This window comes from Ascidiella aspersa, chromosome 7, assembly GCF_963924565.1.
Source record: "Ascidiella aspersa chromosome 7, kaAscAspe10.2, whole genome shotgun sequence".
Taxonomy (NCBI): domain Eukaryota; kingdom Metazoa; phylum Chordata; class Ascidiacea; order Phlebobranchia; family Ascidiidae; genus Ascidiella; species Ascidiella aspersa.
The window spans coordinates 22,769,161-22,792,092 of NC_139453.1; the positions used below are offsets into that span (position 1 = coordinate 22,769,161).

General features: G+C 36.9%; 1 protein-coding gene across 1 annotated transcript; it reads left to right on the forward strand.

Annotated features, from left to right (window-relative positions):
• Positions 1–4,845: 4,845 nt before the first annotated feature.
• LOC146138380 (lactoperoxidase-like) lies at positions 4,846–21,988 on the forward strand. Its single transcript, XM_083394583.1, has 18 exons — positions 4,846–4,849; positions 5,268–5,409; positions 8,694–8,800; positions 9,234–9,386; positions 10,159–10,290; positions 10,490–10,609; positions 11,098–11,232; positions 11,767–11,894; positions 13,648–13,761; positions 14,160–14,311; positions 15,029–15,162; positions 15,671–15,827; positions 16,736–16,905; positions 18,342–18,533; positions 19,776–20,009; positions 20,562–20,686; positions 21,050–21,176; positions 21,948–21,988. The coding sequence occupies exons 1-18, from the start codon at positions 4,846–4,848 to the stop codon at positions 21,959–21,961; spliced, it is 2,340 nt and encodes a 779-aa protein (XP_083250709.1). The 3' UTR covers positions 21,962–21,988.
• Positions 21,989–22,932: the final 944 nt, after the last annotated feature.

Consider the following 22,932-nt stretch of genomic DNA (forward strand, 5'->3'; position numbering starts at 1 on the left):
TTTTTTTTTTAGAGAAGTTTGAGCCACTAAAGACTAAGTCATACTATAATACATCCATTAAAGTCTAAGCACTTTATTACATAGAAGCTAAAGTCTTAACCCGAGTAGGGTCGCCATGACTTTGCGTTACGCCGCCCTGTAATGAAACCTACATAGGCCTTAACTACGTGGATACGCTTTAAGCTTTTGGCATTAAATTACTGTTTATGTTTAATTATCAGAAAACGCTTTTTTTAATATTTATCCACACTGCACACGAAACACAGATACGGTGAACCTCATATTTTGAAGCGGTCATAAGGTATTTGTCTAAAAGAAAGGAAGAAGGAAAGTTATACGAACAAAGCAATAGAGAAAAGCCGAGTGAAATGCTATCCCAGATTGCAAAACTTAATTGTTTTAAAGTCACGTCCTCGCTATAGTTCTGTAGGCACACTCACGCGAAAAATAAAGTGCGTTTCGCATCTGATGTAGTTGAATGGCTTGAAGCACGTGGTCGTGTGAAAGTGCTTAAAAACGTGGGCGCTGCATTACCAAATGCCAGCAAACTTAAAAATCAACTATCCTGTTATTCCAACAGTATAAGTATCAGAGGATCAATTGTAATTCATAATTGTAACTGATGTAATTAATTACAGTATTTTTAATGTAAATGTAATGTAACTGAGGTTTTTTCATTCCGTTTATCTTTATTTGTGATTGTAATTTGCTAAAATTTTGGCTCAACACATTGAAATAGAGAAAATTGAAGTTTCAATAAAGTTTCACATTGTTTATTTTCGTGGGGAAGCGATGAGACATAAACTGTATTCCGTATTTCAGCAGCAATAAAAAACTTAGTAAATTGCAATTTTGTAATTGTGATTGATGTAATTAATTACATTTTTCAATCTAATTGTAATTGTAATGTAATTGAAACATTTAAGGGAGCACTAATTGTAAATGTAATTGCATTTGAACTGAATTAATGTAATTAATCCAACTCTGTACTATATACTATATTATCTATGTTTACGTAGTAATTTACGAAATAAAGTGTAAATTACCAAAACCAACATTGGTCTATAATGAATTGCAAAGCCAAAACATCGAGTAGATCGACATCGCCTTTAATAGGCCGTTTCTATGCGAATGTTTCATACATTGGCCAAACCCGACGACATCTTTTAACAAGGGTCAAAGAACACAGAGTGGATGAAAAAATCGGACGTTGGCAGACATGTTCTGTAGCATTCAGATCATAACGTTGATTTTTGCCAAAACGAAGTGTTCGCAGGGGCTTCGGACGTGTTAAGCTTGTGCCAACTCGAGTGATTATCTATCCAAGACTGTAGTCCCGAATCGAACGTTGACACCTTATTAACACCGCTGTAGCTGTCCAACACCTGAAGGTGCTGAATAATGTTAATATGGAAACTCAGAAAAAAAACAATTATGGCCCACCTTTTATAAGTAATGCATTAACTAAAGATGATACAAGTTCGTATCGAAACGTCTTAGTGTAACCAAACATTGATCCATTTGTTGTTAACAAAAGCAAAATAATAATAATTAAAAAATATAATAATATTCATTACTAATATGTGTCATACAGCAATATAAAAGCTCCTTTCAGAACGGCAATAGCTTTTTCGGATTTTGTAAGACAACATGTTTCAAATAACTCAAAAGTTGTCTTTATTTGTCATAAATAGGCCTACTGCGTAACGCAACACCTCAAACAATAACATGGTAACACCAAAATCCATCACATAGGTTACAGCAAAGTTTACCATTTATCTTTTTATACAGAGCTCAGTGTGGCCTGCAGCGGGAGTAACACCAAAAGTTTTAGACAGATGCAAGTTCTTTAGTTTTTGGGAATTTATTCGAAATAGCGCGTGGAACTAAAATGACACTCAATTTTGCCTTCAGCCTTACGTGTTACGAAACCTTGTATAAATTTTCGGCACTGTGTCGACTTTTAGCGTTCATGGGTAAACATCACAACATTCGTAATACATATTTTCATTTTTTGAAGCCTGATATTTTACTTTTAATAATGCCTTGCCGTCATATCAAATTTGCTGATTTGTTGAGCTAAATCAGCGTTTGCAGACACTGTTAAACGCTTCGCCCCAGCGTAGTGATTACTTTTTTGCAATGGTGAACCAAAAGAGAATGGTGAATCAAGCCTTATTAATCTATTTTAACTTGTATTTTTAAAGCATTACCATCACGGTTTAAAAAGGTAGACCAAACTTTAACAGGAGTAAATAGTATTGTATAATTGCGACAAGCAAAACCTTGCAACAACTGTGGACTCATACACATGCTTACGGAAACACTGAAATCTGTGGACACTTTGATTGAAAGGTCTTATAAAAAATATAAATCAATCTCGAAAGAAATGCTTATTAAAATTCGGTATATATTGATCACTAGTCGTAAACTGAGTTCTGAAGTGAATGCTTACGTGTCATTCCGTTGCTTGTTGTCATGCGAAGTTTCGAATAGACAGAGAAGTTTAGAAATACTTTACCTCCTACCTGACGAATCTTTTTAAAGGAGTGTTTTGCTTCAAGGAAAATATTTCACGATAAGGATGGAACTGTCTGAAATCGGTGACATTTGTGATTTTTGTCAAATTAAAATAAATCTGTGGTTTGAGGCTGTGCAATGAATTGTTAACCTATAGCGGCCATAACTACTAAATATGAATTCACACACGACCAATAGTACAGACAACAGTCATTGTAGAGGAGTTAGATTTTGCTGCAAAAAATGAGAAATCATAAACGTCCTTTAGTTAACTACCACTGATGGCATCGGCCAAATTTGAAAAGTATTATAAAATAAGGTTTGATTGTAGCTTCAGACTTTTCTGACATTTCGCAAGTCGTAAAACCAGATGTTGATGTTACCCGCATGGTTTGGTTTCAAGTTCGTGCTCATATTATTTGTTTGCATCGACAGTATGGCTAGAAAAATATTTTCTTTTGTTGTCTAGGCTCAACTTCAACAACAAAATGTAATTAACTTTCCTAAAATTATCTAGGATTTGTGTTTTTTCTCTTTTGTGAAAAAAACAAAATCGTCTGTCTGCCTTTTTGTTATAATTTCCCAGCACTATTCTTCTTCATAAATTAGCACCATGACGTTCTGGAAGTTTCTTTATCTGCTTGGAAATTTCTGTATTTCTAAAGGTTTAAATTTAGCCATGCGCGATCTAATCGGCGTTCCACAAAAATTTGAGGATTCCTTTAAATTAGAAGTATTGTTAAAATGAAAATCTATTGTTTTATTCTCTATTATTGCGCTTACCGAATTTCCCAGAAAATCGCGTCTGTTTTGACTAGCTATCACAAAGTCATTGCTGTCTGAATATTTGCAATATGGACGGTGTCTCAAATACGATTGATCACGAACGTCTATTAAACTACCGCAGAGCAATCAAAGGAGATGGTGCTACAGGTTACAACTTTTGTCACCTGTGTAATGCGCTTTATGGGATTGGTTGTACTAACGAGTTAAGGTCTTTAAAAGTTACCAGTTTAGAGATACATGTTACTTATTTGGTAAGTTTTTTGTGCGATGTTCAGGTTTCTTATAGGACAGCGCAAATTTTAGCATTCTCATACTACTGTCGGTTGGGCGTGCTTTTAAGATACCCGAAATTAGATAAATTGACGCTGACATTTTGGTCGTAAGCCTTTTAGGTTCAACGGTTTTTCGGCTGATTTGTGGTTTGCTTAGGGATTGAAAGGTTTGATAAAGTTTAGCTAGGATGACTTGGTTTGCATGGAGGTCACAAACTGAATTCGACGGTCTGGTAGTACTTCTATAGCAGCGGTTCCCAAACTTTTATAAAAATTTTGCCTGGCGGACCCTTTGCAATTATTTTGATATTTCGCGGCCCTATAAAAATTCACAGGTCAGTTGACCCATGTTTCTTGTAGTACACTAGTGTAGTCATGATTCTTTCTAATGTAACTTTCTAACTACCGGTAATGCGAACGATTCGCTGATAGCAGGTATAGTACAGCATAATAGAGACATCAACAAAGACGCTATATTATCGAATAATAAAGCATAACTAGCTAAAAATGTTTTAAACATAGTCTAATTCTAATGTTTAAAAACTTTCGCTAATGATTATTGTTAAAAAAATTAAAGACTAACCCGTTTACACTTCATCTGCACAGAGCGGAGCTGCACTGGGCGTGAAATTGTTTTCGCTACAGCTGCACTGAGCTGCGTTTAGCAAAGCGTGAAACCCTCGCCACAATAGAATTTAAATGCAAATTACGCTTTGCTCAGCTCAGTGCAGCTGTAGTGTAAACAGGCCTTAACTCTCCTTGCGGACCCTCTGAAACTGTTCTAGGGACCCAAGTGGTCCGCGGACCCCAGTTTGGGAACCGCTGTTCTATAGTGTTACTTTTGAACAAAATTTTCCGCATAAGCTTACTAAATCGTATTCTACCATTTTGTTTGATCAAAATCAATTTGTTTTTATCTTTAGTCCTTCGTCATAAATGTTATATTCTTTTATGCAACAAAAATATGTCTCACGAAGCACTTTTTTTCTTAGTTCTAATTTCGGTCACCTTGTGCAGTACGTCTCAAGCAGGTAAGACCACTGGCTTACAATACGAATAAACGAAATAATGGTGTGAGCTTTGTTCGTCTACTATTGCGCAAACGCTGTGTAATATAGAGTTGTTAATTTAGTACGTTTATAAAATGTGCAGTTGTGCACGCATTGTTTATTTGTTTTGTTGTCATCTACTGCCAGCATAATTTTTTTCGTGCAGCTGCTTTTAATACCTAAATAGTATTGCTTTTATTATTCGAATGAGATAAGAAATGGGTAGGAGAAAAATATTTGAGTTTATTTGATGCAAAACTATGGTGTGTTACACATTTGCTTGAAGCGAAAATACAATGTGAAATAATGTTTTGTATTCGAATCATTTACTTTTTTATCTTTCAAGAAACAACTATTTACAAACGACCTTAATATGCCTGTAATTATCGAAAATAAGGGGATGAAGTAAACCAATTTTTGAGCTATTTCACCTAAACGTTGGTAACAGTCTCACTTCGTAAAACTTTGGCCAACATCATATGAAAAAAAAACGGTAGGCCAACACCATATACTAAACGTTTTTTAAATGACAAACAAACTTACTTTGGGCCACCACCATGCTTAGGCGAAGCTAATGGGTTTCGTTTGGAACCCGCCATAATGACTGTTCTGTTTTTATTACAAAAATATATTTTTTTAGAGGAATGCTTCTTGGAGCACACTTGGGAAGGAAATACGTACCGGTTGATTACGGAACCAGGCAGCTACGTTCACGGAAGAGAAGCTTGCCACAAGTGGGGCGGTTACCTTGCCATGGGAATCTTGAATGTTGAGATATCGAAGTATACCAAACTTTTCTTTACTTCTATGTCATGTTTTGCAGCGATATGCCATGCCAATAATTGACTCGTTGTTTCCTTTTGGATCCGACATCGTCTTAGCATTTTAGCTTACATGATTCGCAGTTTGTCGTGTCTGTTCTACATGATTGACAGATATTGTCTTGCGTGGTTTGTCCCATGATATAATAACCGCGATTCCAGGAATTATATCATTTGTTATTTCTTGCAGATTTGTGCTCAAAGCATTTGAATTTAGGAAATTGAAATACCAAGATATATGGCTCGGATTCAACAGAATGGAAAATGAAGAAGTACTTTTTGTAGATTTATTTTTAGGAATTGACTTTCATTTTCGGTTTAAGTAAAGTGTTATCATTACCTGAACTGGTTATTTTCTTTTAACCAATTTAAGTTCCCATCAACGACATTTTAATTTCCAAGGTGTGCCACTTAAAAAAATTAGCCGCTATACAACAGAATAATAAACGAAAAAAAAATGTTCGAAAAAGTATGAAAGGTATTACACGTAAAACGGTTCATTTATTCTGGTTTGGACACTAAATTTACTCAGATGTTTTGCAAATATTCCATTATCCAAATATAAGCTAGACCAGGGTCGACAACCTACAGACCGCGGGTCTGACCCAACACTATAAATCATCCGGCTCGCCGTCCCTTCCAAATTGCCGGCGACGTGATGCCCTCCATTTTGGCATTTTTGACAAAACTTATCAGCCTAATGGTTCGACGCATACCGCGGAACTCTCATCATGAAAGTTTGCCAACTTATTTGTGAATGGATTTTATCGCGCGTTGCGCAAATACATTACTTCTTTTAAAGATGGCGTAACGCCGATCGTACACAGCAGGCCCTATTCGACTTAGGCCATGACATTTAAAACAAGAAAACAAAAATTTAAATGATGACGTTCCCCTGAGTGCTCTTATTACATATTTATCATAGTTCGTCTTGGACTAAAACGTTTTGAAAAATGCAATTTCTTCAACAAAAATTCCAAATAATACAATTTTAACAAAACGCTATTTTAGTGTAAATATAAAAACCTCTGTGTGCGTTAGACCTACGTCTGTTCTAAATCAGTATTTCTTAACCCATGGGTCGACGTTTACTATGTTTGGGTAGTTGACTGCACTAGCTTTCTATGGTAAATTCCAATTGATGTATGCTAATGACCTATGTTTTTGATGTATGCTAATGACCTATGTTTTTGATGTATGCTAATGACCTATGTTTTTGATGTATGCTAATGACCTATGTTTTTGATGTATGCTAATGACCTATGTTTTTGATGTATGCTAATGACCTATGTTTTTGATGTATGCTCATGACCTATGTGCTGAAGGTTTGATTTATACTTACACTTGGTATTTGGGTTGCCGCGATAAAAGGTTGAGAAACACTTTTATAAAATATAACGTTTGCCAATCAACACAAAACAAACGCATTCTTGGATCTCCGCTCGAACGCTTTGCATCCTTCTTTTTTACATAATTACTTTTTTCATTTTCACAAAAATACTGGGCCCTCTTTAATTTATAAAAAATGCTCCAAAACCAATGTATTATCAACAAAACTTGTTGGTGGAAACTCATTTCTACCCGCCGTGACCTTGCTTAGTTTGTTTTTTCCCGCCGCTTGGAAAACGTTGACGACCCTGAGTAACATTTTTGGATAAAATGTAGACTTAAATAGGCAACGTTTTTTTATCGGAATATTTGCCAAATGGGTAACATACATGAACATTTTAACTTTCCCTATTTGTTTTAAATTGTGTTCTCTCAGGCAGGGAAAGACAAAAGTGATACCTACAGGAGACACAGTTTCGGGACCCATTGCCCTTTATATAAGACCCACATAAGCCCATACGAAACAGCTTATGGAACGGATCAATGTCACAAACATAAGTTGTCACTGTGCGAAAAGCGTTACGTGGATAAAGGTAAGGACAGCATGTAACACTAAACATTTTACTTTCTTGCGATATCATTGCTTATGTCTAGTGGTCGTTTTATCTTTATTTTTGAGTTAAATTATGCCATTTCTAGGTTATCTTGATTTTCATTTTAAGTCTGAGATACATAAACTTTTATCACTTCTCTATATTTTACCAGTTGACTCTCTTCCGGACGACAGCTGCCTGCCTTTTACAGAAACGTGCAACTATGGGTAAGCACAAGCAGTGTTCTAGGTATGTTCAAAGTAGAATCCCAAGGTATTCTAGAATAATAGGTTCCGAATCTAGAATAACGAATCCAGAATAGCGAATCCTAGTATATTTTTATTAAATTATTTAACCTCGATTTTGTTTGGGGAAGGGATTAATCTTAGTCTACCCTACAGGGCCCACAATCACAGCAATAAATCGCCCAAACAATTTGCTAACACGTGTACATTATAAAAAAAATCTCCCATATGTCTAGCATTCTTAACAAAGTTCTGTCATCTGAAGCCGTTCTGTAAACTTTAATATGTTCAACTGTCCAGGTTGTGTCCAAAACTTTTATTTTTGCCAATAGTGAGGACAATTAAACACTGCACACAGAAGTCTGACGCAATTCGGTCCTGTTTTTGAAAGCGTTGTTGAGTCTTAGTGCTTCTTTTGACTAACATGATCTGTTATGCAGTCAAATGATGTACTGCAAAGAATACAAAGTTATTATTGACATAACGAATTCTTGACAATTACGTTGTGCAAAACTGCATAACTTACTGAATATTGGCCTAAAGTTGACCTTAAGTAACCCCATAGCGCATTTTGTGGACACCCAGCACGCTTTGCAACGCTATGTTACTTTTGATACTTAACGCATTTAGGGAATTTGCGAACTCCACACCAGACATTACACGTTAGCCGCTCGCCCAATAACGCTTGATTGACACTTAATTATTAGACGAACGTTATCGCGAGACGCGGTAATTGGTCGCCCGAAAAAACGCTGACACTGCACTACGAGGTTACATTTAAAGCAAGCACTATAAATTGGTCACCGCGGCGACAGGCCAACTTACCACACGCGTTTGTACAATTAGGCGCGACAATCGTTGGTGAAACATTAAATTATATCGGTTCCAATTCGGCAGAATTGGATTCGAATCCCATCTGGATTCGAATCCAAGGATTCGATGTTCTACTTTGAGCATCCCTAGTAATGACTCAATTTTTTTATCTTAATTATAGCATATAGGTAAAAAAATTATATTTGCAAAATAAACCACATCTTCTTACTGACAAATTACTAAATTGGACATATGGTTCTTGTAGTTACTCGACTCATAATGGTTCGTGTAATAGCAAGTTGGACAAATTCAGGGGTATGCGAGGCCGTGCTTTGAAGAGACTGCTCCCACCTGCATACGACAGAAAAACAGGTGGAAATATTTAGATATATCGCAGAAATATTTCGATATAATTCAGTATTTTTACTAAACCTGTTTGAATGCATCGATTTGTATTAGCGGTTTGCCGATGAAAGTGCAACTATTTGTATGGGAACCAGTTAAACTGTTTTTTGTTCATTTGGTTCTCGATTTATTGCACAAAGTGTTGTTTTGCTTCCTTTAAATAACAAAGTAATTCAGATGGGGTTCCAGATAAAATGATTCTTAAAATAATGTTTTTTTTTCACATATTTAATTCAGTCATACTGGCGACTTCGTCGTTTAATGAATTATCGTAAACTATTTTTTTATTGTATACAAAAAAGTTGTAAGCGTATGTGTATTGCTTGTCAACAAAAGTAAATATGTATTTGTGTGTTTCTAGCCTGTAATACTACATATCTACATTTGTTTATCATTACAGCCCCCCGGGGATCCAGCAGGGGGCACCTTCCCTCACCACGTGCAGTTACCAATGCCGTTCGGAATTCCAGCCACCAACACTCGTCAGTTATCAACAACATGCTGGTTACTTTCGGGCAGATATTTGCCCACGACATAACCAGAACTGCTATGGGTAAGAATAATTTTTGCTTTAAGATTAGGGAATGCTGAATAGCTGAGCATGTACTTGTAATCGTCTAGCTATTGTAACCTGTTGGAATTTGTTTTAAATCTCCCGGGCAGCTCTTTCAAAGACCTAAATTGTGTGCTTTGTTGCATGCGTATAGTATATGAAAAAGGTATAGGAAAAAAAAAACTAAAGTGTGTTTATTTGATGCAAAACTGTTGTGTTGCACATGCTTGAAAGTTTATAACTTTGCACTAACATTCGCACTCAGGGGAATATATATTTGATTTGTTAGCTTTTTAGTTCTAAATTTAATTTTAAAAGTTGTACAAATACTTTTGACGGACAGTCCGAAATTGCAAATATATACTTTTTGGATTAACAACAATTGTAGTTGATTGTGTACGGCGAATGTATGACATACTGCCCAACCCTTCAGTTAGCAAACTATTATCGTCAAACTGCCTCAGTTTTGCACGAAGGTCATAATTCTTCTTAATATCGACTTTAATTTTTTTGATTTTCAACAATGTGCATTACCAATTGAACGTTTGTGTCACCTCAAACTCTATACAAAAATCATTTAGTCGTGTTTGTTTTTCTTTTAAAATGCGAATTGAAAAAATAGCTTAACTGATAACGGAGGGAATTTTAATCATGTGCCGCTTAATCAGCGGCTAAAAATTTAAGCCTTCGGTCTCCCAAAAGTTTATATTGTCTGGTTAAAGAGGCGAAATTCGAAATCATATCTTTAATCGATGTCTATTGATGGTCACAGGTAGTTTAGTTTGCAACTGTTCCTCGAAGAACCCTGAGTGTTTCAACATCGCAATTCCTAAAGGTGATCCAATGAAATCGGAATTCAAATGCTTAACGTTCACAAGAAGCAAGTCGGTCGCCAATGTCAACTGTGAGTTTATTGCATAAAGACAAAAACACTAAAAGTATTTAATAAGTATTAATTATTGGAATACCTTTGAAACCATAACTGCGGTAGTACAAAGCGGTTATTTTCTTAGGATAACCGAAACCTCCTTTAAAAAAATCAAGTAATGTTTTATATACTCGCTATAAACTCAGTCATACGAACTTATATATTGAATTGTCAGGTAAAACCAAACATGTACGGGAGCAGGAAAACCTTGAAAGTGCCTACATCGATGCGAGTTTCGTGTACGGAAGCACTAAAGCACATGCTACCGCACTCAGAGCTCCTGCTTCACAACCAGGTAAATACTGCTTTATCGTAATAAGAATTTTATCAAGGTTTTGCTACATGGGATGTCAAATAAGAGATCGAGAAAATTGAAAGCCACCGTACAAGTTCAGTGGTCTTTCTATAGGCAATCCTATTTTTTTATTCTCCTAAAAGCATCTTTATAGAATCTCTTTATATGGAGATATGTTCGTGTTTATGATCCAACACGAAAAACGTAATTCAATTTTGGAGGTGTATAGAACATTTCGAACACTTAACTATATAGATTACCGTTCGATTTTATAACGTATTTTCTTAATATCGACGTATTCTATTAACTGGAACAACTCTTAGATGTAAAAAGAAAAACATTTAATTGATAACAATAGGTTTAAATCCAAATTTTAGCTTATCATTATAACACATAAGAGTAGCGCATAAATGATTGTTTGCCCTTCAAAGTGTTCTTATCGCCCTACGTTCGCTTAAAATTATGCAAAAACCAAATTATTTTTGTAGGAAAACTGTTGGCCGGTAAATTTACAAAACCGGATCTCGAAAGTTTGCCTTTGGAGAGTGCATTGGTTGGAAGCAACCTGGAGATGGATTGTCCCGCTATTCACAAACCTGTAAACACCTCTTGCTTTGCTGCCGGTATGTAGGCTAACGTAGCTGTATTTATTCGTAGTGATTCGACCTGAACGTCTGTTCGTAATTGAAAAACTTTTTGCCATTTTGTATAGCCCTAATGTCTTTGACCAGAATTAACCTATGTTTCTGTTTGAAAGCAAAATGAACGCTCAAAACGTTCAATCGTTTTGCTATGGGTCAAGTTGTAGTTAAGCTTTCATTTCATTTGTTAAAAATAAATTACCGATAGGCTGTTTAACCAATGAATGATAACACATTGAGTTGGGTTGGCTTTCCGAAAGGTTTTGTGTATCTTGGTGAAACCGCTTTGGTTTATAACTAAAACAAATGCCACAAAGTTCATGTTTTTAAACGTGGAGCATTCGCACATGTGTATCTTGACTAAGCTAATATTCCAAAGTTTTTGTTTACGTCCTTCATGGCCCCCTGTTCGATAACTCTGATTTTATGGTTCTTGTCACCGATTCGCATGTTGGAGTGCCGCCTAAAGTTATCTGGTCGGGCTTATTTATTTTATGTGCCGCTTTCCGTTGACAGGCGACGTTCGTGCTAGCGAACAGCCAGTGCTGGCAAGTGATCATACAGCCTTCTTTCGCTTGCATAATCGGATCGTCGATGAACTTACATACTTGAACCCCAACTGGGACAGCGAAAAACTCTATCAGGTTTCGGTGTAACCAACAGACGCGCTGCTACGATGTTCATCATTTAGAACATATTAACAATGTTATAGTTGTTTGGCTAAGCTTGATTAAAACTTTTGTTTTATACCAAGTTTTTTTTTCATATTCCTCCCTTACAAGCGCAAACACTCTAAATTGCTCTTGCGCAAAAAAAAACAACACAAAGTTTACTACCCTTTTTATTCGACAAAAAAAACCTACAGTCGACAAAAAAGACTTACAGGAAAAGAGCCGACAAAAATAGATGTAAAACTGCAATAAACACATCTGTTCCCAAAGTCAAGACTCAATTTTATATCTTTAAAATATGCCTGCATTGGTGTGTAGTTGCTAAATGGTTGTAACTGTGAAGAAACAATAGACTTTTATGAGCCTAATATCTTTACAATACCAATCATTACAGCTCAATAAGCACTTTATTGCATATAAGCGATAAAAGATTTTTTTTCCATTTTACCTCCACAATTCCTCCCTGGAACAAATTTACTCCCTAAATTTAAAATTTACTTTCTAAGAGAGCCAAGTGTCTCCTTTTGAGAATAACTGTTTTATACGGAAATCTATCACCTGGCTGGCCAAATAGTTTTTGTAACCAAAAGTTTATTTAACATACGTAAATTGGAATATAGTAACTCGTGGCTGGGTTTACAATTTGCGACAGAAATAAACTTGAAACGTGGCCTAATTAAAACACGATCATAAAATCGTTTTCTTAGGAATTGTAGTAGGCCTACCCGGCTTATACATTTACACAATAACAGTTTTAAACTAGTTATCTTAACAAAAAACTAACTTTCTGCTTTTTTTCTTGTATTATGTTATTTACTGTTGGTTTTCTTGATGCGCAATAATTGCAGGGAATAATCCAGGTTTAAAGTTGCGTAAAAGCATATCATTTTGGGGCTTAGGATATTTTTGAATTGCCTGTAATAATTATACCATAAAATGATCGGTCTAGCGGTTTTATGACAACAAACTGTCATGGCATATGTTAAATTAAAAACGTTATGAATTTTGTTCAATTTTATTGCCCTGTCGTATAACTTGTTTTCTTATAACTGTCCCTTCAATTTATTTTTATCCACTTTTAATATAGGATCCCAATATGTTTGGCAAAATGTAGGGTTGTCCGATCCGATAGTAAATGATGTCTTACCACAGTCGAGTGTTTCCTAATATTTCTAACATCACGTCGCACCTGTAGGCACCTAAAAACTTGACGGCGCACTGGGCGTGCAAAGCGTTCTCTATTTTTGTTGTTAGACAGGCATTTCTCTTTAAACGCTTGCAAGTCGTACTTTTTTGGCCTTATATAGTTACTTTATCTTGAAAGAGCTGTTGGGTGAATGATCTAGGTCTAGGGCCTAGGCCGAATAAAAGTAATATATATGAACAAAACACATGTTTTATTTTGTAGAATATTTTTTCCACTTGCCCGCGACGCACCTGACAAAATTCCATCGCACACTAATGCACCGCGGCGCTCCGCTTGAGAAGCACTGTACAGTCTTCACTTGAAAAACAAAATCATCGTTAAATTAAAAAGCGCAGCGTTTGACCATAAATAATGGTTAGAAAGCCTTGATCAATTTGCTATCGAATCGGTTCTTACACTAGTCTAGTATTGGACGAGTGCATCAAAAGCAGCTGACCCCTAAATTTAACTACATTATGTCACGTAGCTTTACCAGCTTTCTACTAACACTCACAGCAAATTCACTCGATTTCGTTTTAGAATGCTCGAAAAATCATGGGAGCAATTGTTCAGCAAATCGGCTACAACGAGTTTCTTCCTCAAATACTCGGACCAAACGTTATGAAATTTTATGGTCTACAACTCACACCGGAAGTAAGTCGACTTATTCAACTTCTTTTGCAATTGTATTTATTTAGAGATAAAGCCGAGCTTGTTCAAGTGGCCTTTAGGATATATACAGGATAGCTGAGAAATCTTTCGGTTATCCTTCTATTAGGTGAGATACTCTTTTTAGAACAAAGACAATGTCTCGAGTAGAATCTTTTAATACCCTTTTGGTACTGAGGCTTTTTTATTCGAATGGACTTAAATGTTATAAGTTGAACGAAAGCATACAAGGGTAAAACTACTTCTGGTAACATAGCAAGTGTCCCTTTTCATTTCCTCTTCTGCTTTCAAAAGATGTCTTTTTTCAAAAGATGAAAAAGTTGGGTTTCCTTTAGCATTCAGAAAGCACCCGTTTTACCATGTTCCTAACGCTTTGATGTCAGGGTTTCTACTACGGGTACAATGCCATCTATGACGCAACGGTCGCCAACGGTTTCGCGACGGCCGCGCTCCGCTTGCACACCTTGATCGTCAACACCCCTACACTTCGCAACTATCACTTTGCTCAAGTTGGCGACATTCCCCTGTCCTCGAAGTAAGTGTAACTCGCATTGTGTAATAGCATGCCGAGGTAGAAACAGTGCACACACTTTTACTATTTAAACTGTACTTTTACTGCAAAAGTACAGCTTTGTGCGTTTCAACCGAACCTGGAGAGTATTTATTAGATGATTTGAAGTCACTTTTGAACTGATATTTTGAGAGAACTTATATATATATAGCTAAAACCCGAATATAGTCAAAACAGGTTTCCATATGTGTCACTATACTTAATTTTACAGGAATAATGGCTTGGGGAGGAATTAAAAAGGAATGTAAATTTATTGTTCAGGCGCAAGTATCTCACTAATGCACGGTTAAATAAATAGTCTGTTTAGAAATATGTTCTGCTGTGTCTTGTTCTAAACCTATTTTACATTTTTTTCTTTCATAAAACTATGGGGCCACATATTTGTTTGGCAACGTAAATGGGCCACAAACGAAAAAAAGGTTGAGAACCACTGGACTATAGACAATAGGTTTAAGTTATTTTTGTTTGGCGAAACAGTTTTCCAAAGATTTACGATCTTTTTGAGGTAGAAATTTATTCACCCGCTATTTGTTAACCGTCTTCTGGGAAACGAAAAAGGCTGTCGACATACTTGTGAAATCTAAGAAAGACGACATATTAAAGATTTCTAATATTTTAGGTAAACCTTATTAAAATAAATAAATAATTTTTATTAAGGCTATAATGCAATACGTTTCACAGTTTCTTCAGTAGCGTTCCGTTCCTTATGAATGATGGCACAGGAAAGATGTTAAGAGGGGCAGCAGTTGACGGAGCCTCCAAGTTTGACCTGAGCCTCGTAACAGACGTTATCGATAAACTTTTCAAGGAGGATGGTGGGTAATCATGTTTTACAAAGGTATATATCAAATGGGATTTGAGAGTTTGCCTTTCGAGGGGTTTAATAACGTTAATGTGTATGAGGCGCCACAATATGTAGGAAAAGAAGCTAGCAAAACAGGTCTTGGAATTGTGTTCCCTAATCTTTTATGAGTGATGGACCCATTTTAAAATCTATAAACACTTTGTGGTGTCTCATGTTTTGCAAAATATGCGTCACAGAACGTCACAAAGAGGTATCAAAAGTTTGACTAAACCCCAAATTGAAGTTTTAACTGAATAATAATTAAAACAATGCATGCTCATGTCACCCGAACGACACCAAGGAGGCATGAAGGCCGCGGCAGACAATCCCTTACTTTTTTACAGTCAAGGGTTTGTTTGCAATCGGACGCAGTCAAATGCTGTGATCGCGATTTACATATACCTACAAAAAGGCATGTTGCCGCGTCGCCAGTTGGTTAATTAGTGGAACTTGTTTACTAATTGAAATATGTTGTTTAGACAAAAAATTCGGCAGTGATCTGAACGCCTTGAACATTCAGCGCGGTCGCGATCACGGCATTCCCGGGTATCTCAAATATCGTCAATTCTGTGGACTGAAACAAGACCTCAGTGATATGCCGAAAGATGCCCAAGCGAAGCTGCGCTCTGTTTACAAGTAACTTTTGCGTTTACGTTGTGTGCTGTTTTTTTATTTCTAAGCGTTAACGAAAACTTTTTACTTAGAGCCTATATTAAGGTTATCTATATAACAACCTTAATTAGACCAAGTTAGTTTACATTAAACCTGATTTACATAAAAGTCTTTTTTTTTCAGTTGTAGATTTACGACTTTTTAACAAGTTAGAGTTAAAACTTTGGTATTATCAATCGCCTTTGTTACAACTGAATGCTTGGTTTATATCTAAAATGTTATTTTCTTTGAAGTTTTGACCACGTTTAACAGATTTATCGCGTAATTAAAACTTAACGTGGAAGCATTAGCCATTGAACGTGTTACCAATTAGGCCTACCAAGCATCAGGGCTGCGGAGTCGGAGTCGGGACTCTGGACTCGACGGAGTCGGTTTGTTTTACCAGAGTCGGACTCAGAACTCGGGACTCGAGTAAGACTGCGTAAAACTACCGAGTCCCGCGTCCGAAGTGCCCATGCGCTGTATCAAATTTTAAAACTGTTAAGGCGGCAAAATGTAAGTTGTAAAAGTGTAATAGCAAATGGTGAAATATTTTTAAATCATGTAATGCGGGTGGATCAATTATGACGCAAGTATGAGTGGATTGCAGAAAATCACCTTAATTTAGTTGCGTAAATGGGTAAAATACAGGCGGTAGAGTCAGAACTGGACTCGGGACTCGACAAAATCTTACATTTGGCCGGAGTCGGACTCGGGACTCGGGAGTCGGATGTATTTTTTTGGCCGGAGTCGGACTCGGGAGTCGGACTCTGGTTGTTTTTAACCGACTCCGCAGCCCAGCACCCAAGCAGAATATAGGGCTGTGATTATTCAGTTGTAAATAAAGTAACCCGGTTCTTGATGTTCAGTTTACTATAACCAAAAAACTCTAGGAATGACGAAGATATTGATCTCTTTCCTGGTGGAAATGCGGAAAGGCCTATTGCCGGGGGAATCGTTGGCCCAACATTTGCCTGCATCCTTGCATACCAGTTTCGCGACTTAAGAAGGGGAGACTTCAATTGGCATGAAAACGGCGGGGTGGCTAGGAGATTTACCCCAGGTAAATTATTTTTGTATTGTCTTCATTTACTTTCTGGCTGCATTTATTGGAAGGCGATTTGCAGAAATTAAGCAGCATGAATGAATTGTCTACATCAATAATTCGTTTTGCGTTTTTTCTACAGTATACACATTTATTAGCACTAGCCAAAGCCGGCGGGCCGGACGCAGGCTTCCAGGGTATATTCTTCCAGTCCGCGGCATATTGCAGTGATAAGACTAAACTACGTTTAATTCAGCGGTTCTTAACAAGGTGGGCGCGAGCTCGACTTCAATATTTTAACTTTTTGCAGTGATTTTAATGGTCTCGTTTGGGTTAGGCATAATTCCTACATACAAACTCTGTTTTTTGCCAACTTTAACATTAAAACTGCAAAAATTTTTTAAAACTGCAAAAAATTTCGCGAATCTTCTCATTACTTTTTAGAAAATCCACGGTATCACCGTCTTAGTAAATTAACTTATAGATAACTATAAAAGCTATCGCCCTTTCGGACTATTTTTCATCCATATTTTATAGGCTATATGATAACAGGCTATAGCAACAGGGGGAGTCGAACTTTTTTTGTGCGAAACTATGTTGTTTTTGCAATATTGCTGTTGTATTGTGTGTCGTTACATCTTTTGAAACACGATAACGCAATGTTTAATATTTGCGCTTGACATTTTTTACACTGGACATCATACAACTCTTACAACTGTGGAGTAAATGCCTTCGCAACACGTTCGTCAAAATCAGCTCGATAAAATCAATGTGTCGAGCTCGCGCAATTTGTTGTGTGCCCAATGCGAAACGCCTCTTCGGTTGCAGTTTAGCCAATTCGACCAAATAAAACTCAAAATTTTTCGCGCTTCGCGCGACCAACAACTCACTTCACTATTTTCCTGTTTTATTAGTGATATTTAATTGCAAAATGTTGAAATATTTTAATAGGGGGGCGCAAGGCATGAGAAAATTACCAAAGGGGGGCACGGCTGAAAAATGGTTAAGAACCACTGGTTTAATTATTAAACGGAAATAGTCCATGTATGTACTTTAAATGAATCTCGCTACTATAACGTTTTATTGTTTAAAAATAATTAAATTTATAGGCCTACTAGAGTAATTGCACCTAATACAAATATCCAGCCTGCGTCAGTCGTTACAGTTATCCAGCAGCCCTTTATAAAAATAACTTGGTGAATCCATGTATAACTAACAATAGGGTTTATCTTTATAGAATCGAAAACCATCGGCGGCAGGTTTTATCCAGTCGATCACTGCTCCGCTGACGCGTATATTAACAAGTAAAACTCATAGTTAAAAACATATTTCGAAATATATTTTCCTTTAAACAAAACGTCTGATCCTGTTTTTACTCATGTTTTTAACTATGAGTTTTACATGTATAACTAAATTATGGAAGCACCCGAGTCACATCATTCTTTTTACTTCAGCGCAACTAAGCTCCATCAAGAAAATGACGCTTGCCAGACTGATTTGCGACACGAGCGCCTCGACTTTGATAATTCAACCTAAGGTGATGCTCCAACCGGGCAAAGGCAATGAGATGGTGCATTGCGGCGAAATACCTCAACTGGACCTAACTCCATGGATGGAATATGCAGACTACGGAGAGAAACATTATGGTGGGGCAAACAGTTTTACAACAGGTTTTAGGCAAGAAAATATTGGATTACGGCAATCCTGCCACCTGTCGGTTTATAAAGTTATGTTATTCGGTTTTTAACTTGCCAGACAGCCAAACGACAAGAACACATTTATAGCATATTCGTTGGCACACGATAAAAAAACTTTAAGGCTAATTATTACAAATACTAAAATTGCTGTACTATCAGCCCTGCGGCACATCAAACGAAACTTTTAGCAATCGTTTGAGGCCGAGTTTGGGGCATGTCATCAGTGGGTACAGTAAGATCATGTTTGAATAAAACAATAAAAAAAAAAACTATTTGAGTTTCCCTGGTCCTTGAGTTAGCACTCAACAATTAGTGCTTTGCATGTTAGGTGTGTTCGTGATGTAAAAAAAACATGTTTTCCTCGCTGCCTTACCATTAATTAAATATTAAATTAGCATAGGTATTAAATATTTATAACGGACCGTGGCAGTCTATGGACGATAACTTTTTTTTATTTGTTTAAAGGTAATCTAAAATTAAAGCAAGCAACTTCTTTTTAAAATGTGCTATAAAAATGTATAGCTTTACCCTATTGAACGAAAATGGCTAATTTACCGGTACGTGTTAAGTTAGCTAACAGTTTATAATTGCCTTATTGGTAATTGTCAAACTTGATTTTTGAGTGTCTTTTCGAGCTGTGTCCAGTGCAGTTCAAAATAAAGGTTTTAAACTATTTTGTAAAAGTGATTTTTTAATGGCGACAGCATCGATTTCATTAAAGCAGTGGTTTTCAACTGGGGTGCCGCAGTGCCATAATGTGCCATTTCTAATGCTCAAGGGATAGGCATTTTAATAATTTTAACAATTTGATTTTTGCCTAATTGGTAAGCTTCTTTATACAACTATACTTGTGTACGATTATATCAACTGACATTTTTCTACGTTTTAAGTAGACTGTGTTGTTCCAGTACCATTTAGAGTAACATTTCAGTAAAATACTCAACAAAAATTCTAGTAGGGATGCCGCAAATCTATTTATTATTTTGACGGGTACCGTAAGTGATACGAGGTTGAGAATCACTGCATTAAAGGGTCAGGTTGTAAATAGTTTTACGCAACTTATAGGTAACCGTGACCAGGTACGTTTTGAAAGAAACGAGTCAATGTAAGTTCTGCCAACAAACATATAACTTGCATATTTCGTACAATTTTCGCCGGCGTTACTTTTAATTGTTTTGATTTACTGTTCAGACAAAGAGTACACTCCCTGGCTACCGGTTAGACCCGCCTCATGTGGCGAGAAGCTTCCCCTGGCCCCGGCCGTTGCCGTGCTGCGGCACGCCCTCGTATACCGACCGGACGCAGTGTGTAAAGTGGTTTTGGGTCATGAGATGGCAAAGGTCAACGGCCACTACCGGGTCAGATTTGCTTGTCCGGCTGGCTCAGTTATGGAAACCGACTATCCGACGGTCGACGCTGAGTATGGTGAGAGTTGGGAGAAATGTAAACGTTCCATGTGTGATGACTGTTTATAAAAGCAGGTATAAAACATAAAATCTCTATTTTACAAAAAATATGTATTTCGCCTTATGAATCGGCATAAGTTTCGAATGAGATATCTGTTTTTACAAACAGTTTTAACATTATCTAATACGAAAGCAAGTAAGTAGGCTTATAGTTAAGTATACTGTTTATTTTTCCATCGACGCTAAAATTAAAATTACCAAAGTAGGCTATAACAAGGAGCAAATTCATTCGCGATATGGCCGGAACAGCGATGGATCCTATGGACCTTACAGCCAATATATTTCTTTAAATTTTATTGTCTACCTGAGATTTCTTACTTCCGAAACTGTTTCAGCTCTTTCCATGTGTGTTAAGTAGCCTATACGATGGCACCGTTTGATATGGGATTCAAGTAATGGCCTTTAAGGTCTACGTGACATTGTATGAAAAACCTGCCAATGCACTTCGTAAGAGTCATATTTTGCGACTTGTTACAAAACCTTAAATCTTGTGTAATGTTATCCGTTGCAGAATACTACACACAATGGGTGAACCAATATACATCGCATAATGGTGGAGACGACTTTGAACCAGCATATGATGGCTGCAAGGCTTGCCGTTACCCGGTTGCAATCCAGGCACAGACTACTGATGGGGTGGGTTTTTTGTTAGATCTTATTGTTCCTTTTACAAAAAAAGTATAGGTCAAGTTGATACGTTATCGGCCGTCTATGAAGATATGTCAAAGTGCAATAGGTGTTCAAAGCAAAAAAAAAATTTTACCGTCTATTGATTTCTCAGGCTTCTTAAAGACACCCCCTCCCAGAAAAAAAATTCAATTATTTTTATCTCTTCCGACATTTAACTCAAATTATGATCCGGTCAAATTCCCTTAAAACTATAGTTGTAAAGCGCAACACAAACTTAATGCAACTGTCAAGAAGATAATCATGGCTGGCGTACACTGTATATTATCCAAAAAGACCCAAAGCGCATTATTATCCAAATTCTATTTTCAGAAACCATGTCTTGCCACCGGTGATATCTTTGAGGCATTCAGCCCTCAACGTGGCTTGATTTGCAGGGGTTTCCACCAAGCATCTGGAAAATGTAAGGACTACAGGGTTCGCTACGTTTGCCTAAAAGGTAAGTCAAGCATATACTAGAAGTTACCAAGAATCAAAGGGCTACTTTTTTCGCGGCATTTGAAACGAATCAATAACGATACCTAAATATGTACACTGCCTTGAATCAGGGCTGCGGAGTCAGAGTCGGACTCGGGACTCGGGACTCGACGGAGTCGGTTTGTTTTGCCGGAGTCGGACTCGGGACTTAGGACTCGAGACTCGAGTAAGACCGCGTAAAACTACCTGAGTCCCGAGTCCGACGTACGCATGTGTAGTATCAAATTTTTTAAACTGTTAAGGCGGCAAAATGTAAGTTGTAAAAGTGAAATATTTTTAAATCACGTAATGCGGGTGGATCAATTATGACACCAATATGAGTGGAATGCTGAAAATCCACCTTAATTTAGTTGCGTAAATGGGTAAAATACAGGCTGTAGAGTCAGAGCTGGACTCGGGACTCGACAAAATCTTACATTTGGCCGGAGTCGGACTCGTGATTCGGATTCGGGTGTATTTTTTTGGTCGGAATCGGACTCAGCAGTCGGACTCGGGTTGTTTTTAACCAACTGCACAGCCCTGCCTTGAATACAGTCCGGTGGTTTGAGCATTTGTTGAATTTAATATATTTTTTGAAGAAGGTTTTAATAAACTTAATTGGCTATTAAACCCTCTCGCTTTGCGTTGTTTTTTTATCTAAAATTTTGGTATTTTGTAGGGGTACAATGTTAAGTAAATGTTCGTGTAAAATAGAACGAAGCGCTTCTGTTAACTAGTTGTTTTGTTTTTATAGATTCCGCATGGTAAACGCACCAATAAAGGAAAGATCAAAACATAATGGACCGGATATGACCAGCCAACCCTTTACACTTATCTTATCAATGCATACGGATAAAGCGTTACAGCATTCGTGGTTTTGTTTGTGGTACAATTTAGACCGGGCCGTCTGTATTGTCCGCCACGAATGGTAGTTGCCAAAAAATAGGTTTACAGTGTTCGTGTTTTTTTGGCAATACAAGAAACGCCGCATTTTTGACTACTTTTTCAGTTGCGTCTCCAATCTTACGATTTGGTATAGTAAGTATTATAGTGGAGTATAAGTATTTCGCGAAATGCGATACAACATTGCAAAACAGGTAACAATAAAACATTAGAAATACCATTTGTATATCTACCAGAGAATAAGTGATTTGCCCAAGGGCCTATGGTGCTTTGTGCTTTGTCCCGATGCAAATATTTACTAAATTGAGGTGTGGCGATTAAAGGGCTTCAGCGCAGTCAGTCAAAAAAAGTTAATGTTCGCAAGACCTTTCATACACTAAAATTTCTGCTGCCAGGTTAGATTCGTATAGGGTCTTATACTGAAATGCTGGACGTTGTTTATCTTAAAAACAAAGCGGTCCATTGAAATTCGATCTACTATTTCCGCCAAAAGAAGCGTCTTGCAAATCGTTTGTCAGGTTTATTTACCGTTGTTAACCTCATGATAATTTAATATTTCTAACGTAGCAAGCTTTTTTGTTTTAAATTAAATTACTCATTAAATGTGTTCAGACGAAATATTACAGATTTTAGTGGTGCGTGTTTTAACCTAGTGCCTACAAAAACATCCTCTACAGATATCATTAACGACAATATATTTCCATATATATGGTTGGTTGTAGTAGAGGCCAGGGAGTTTTTATTTATACTGTAAAGTTCATTCATCAGTAATAGTGCAAAAAACAAACACATTCTAAGCAGATTCCCCAACGCTTATCGTAACAGTCAAAACAAAA

What these genes read in the sequence shown, in the direction of transcription:
- LOC146138380 (XM_083394583.1), top strand. An exon ending in GTCGGTCGCCAATGTCAACT is followed by an intron (nt 10,291 to 10,489) that starts GTGAGTTTATTG and finishes TTGAATTGTCAG; the next exon opens with GTAAAACCAAACATGTACGG. An exon ending in GTCTACAACTCACACCGGAA is followed by an intron (nt 13,762 to 14,159) that starts GTAAGTCGACTT and finishes CTTTGATGTCAG; the next exon opens with GGTTTCTACTACGGGTACAA.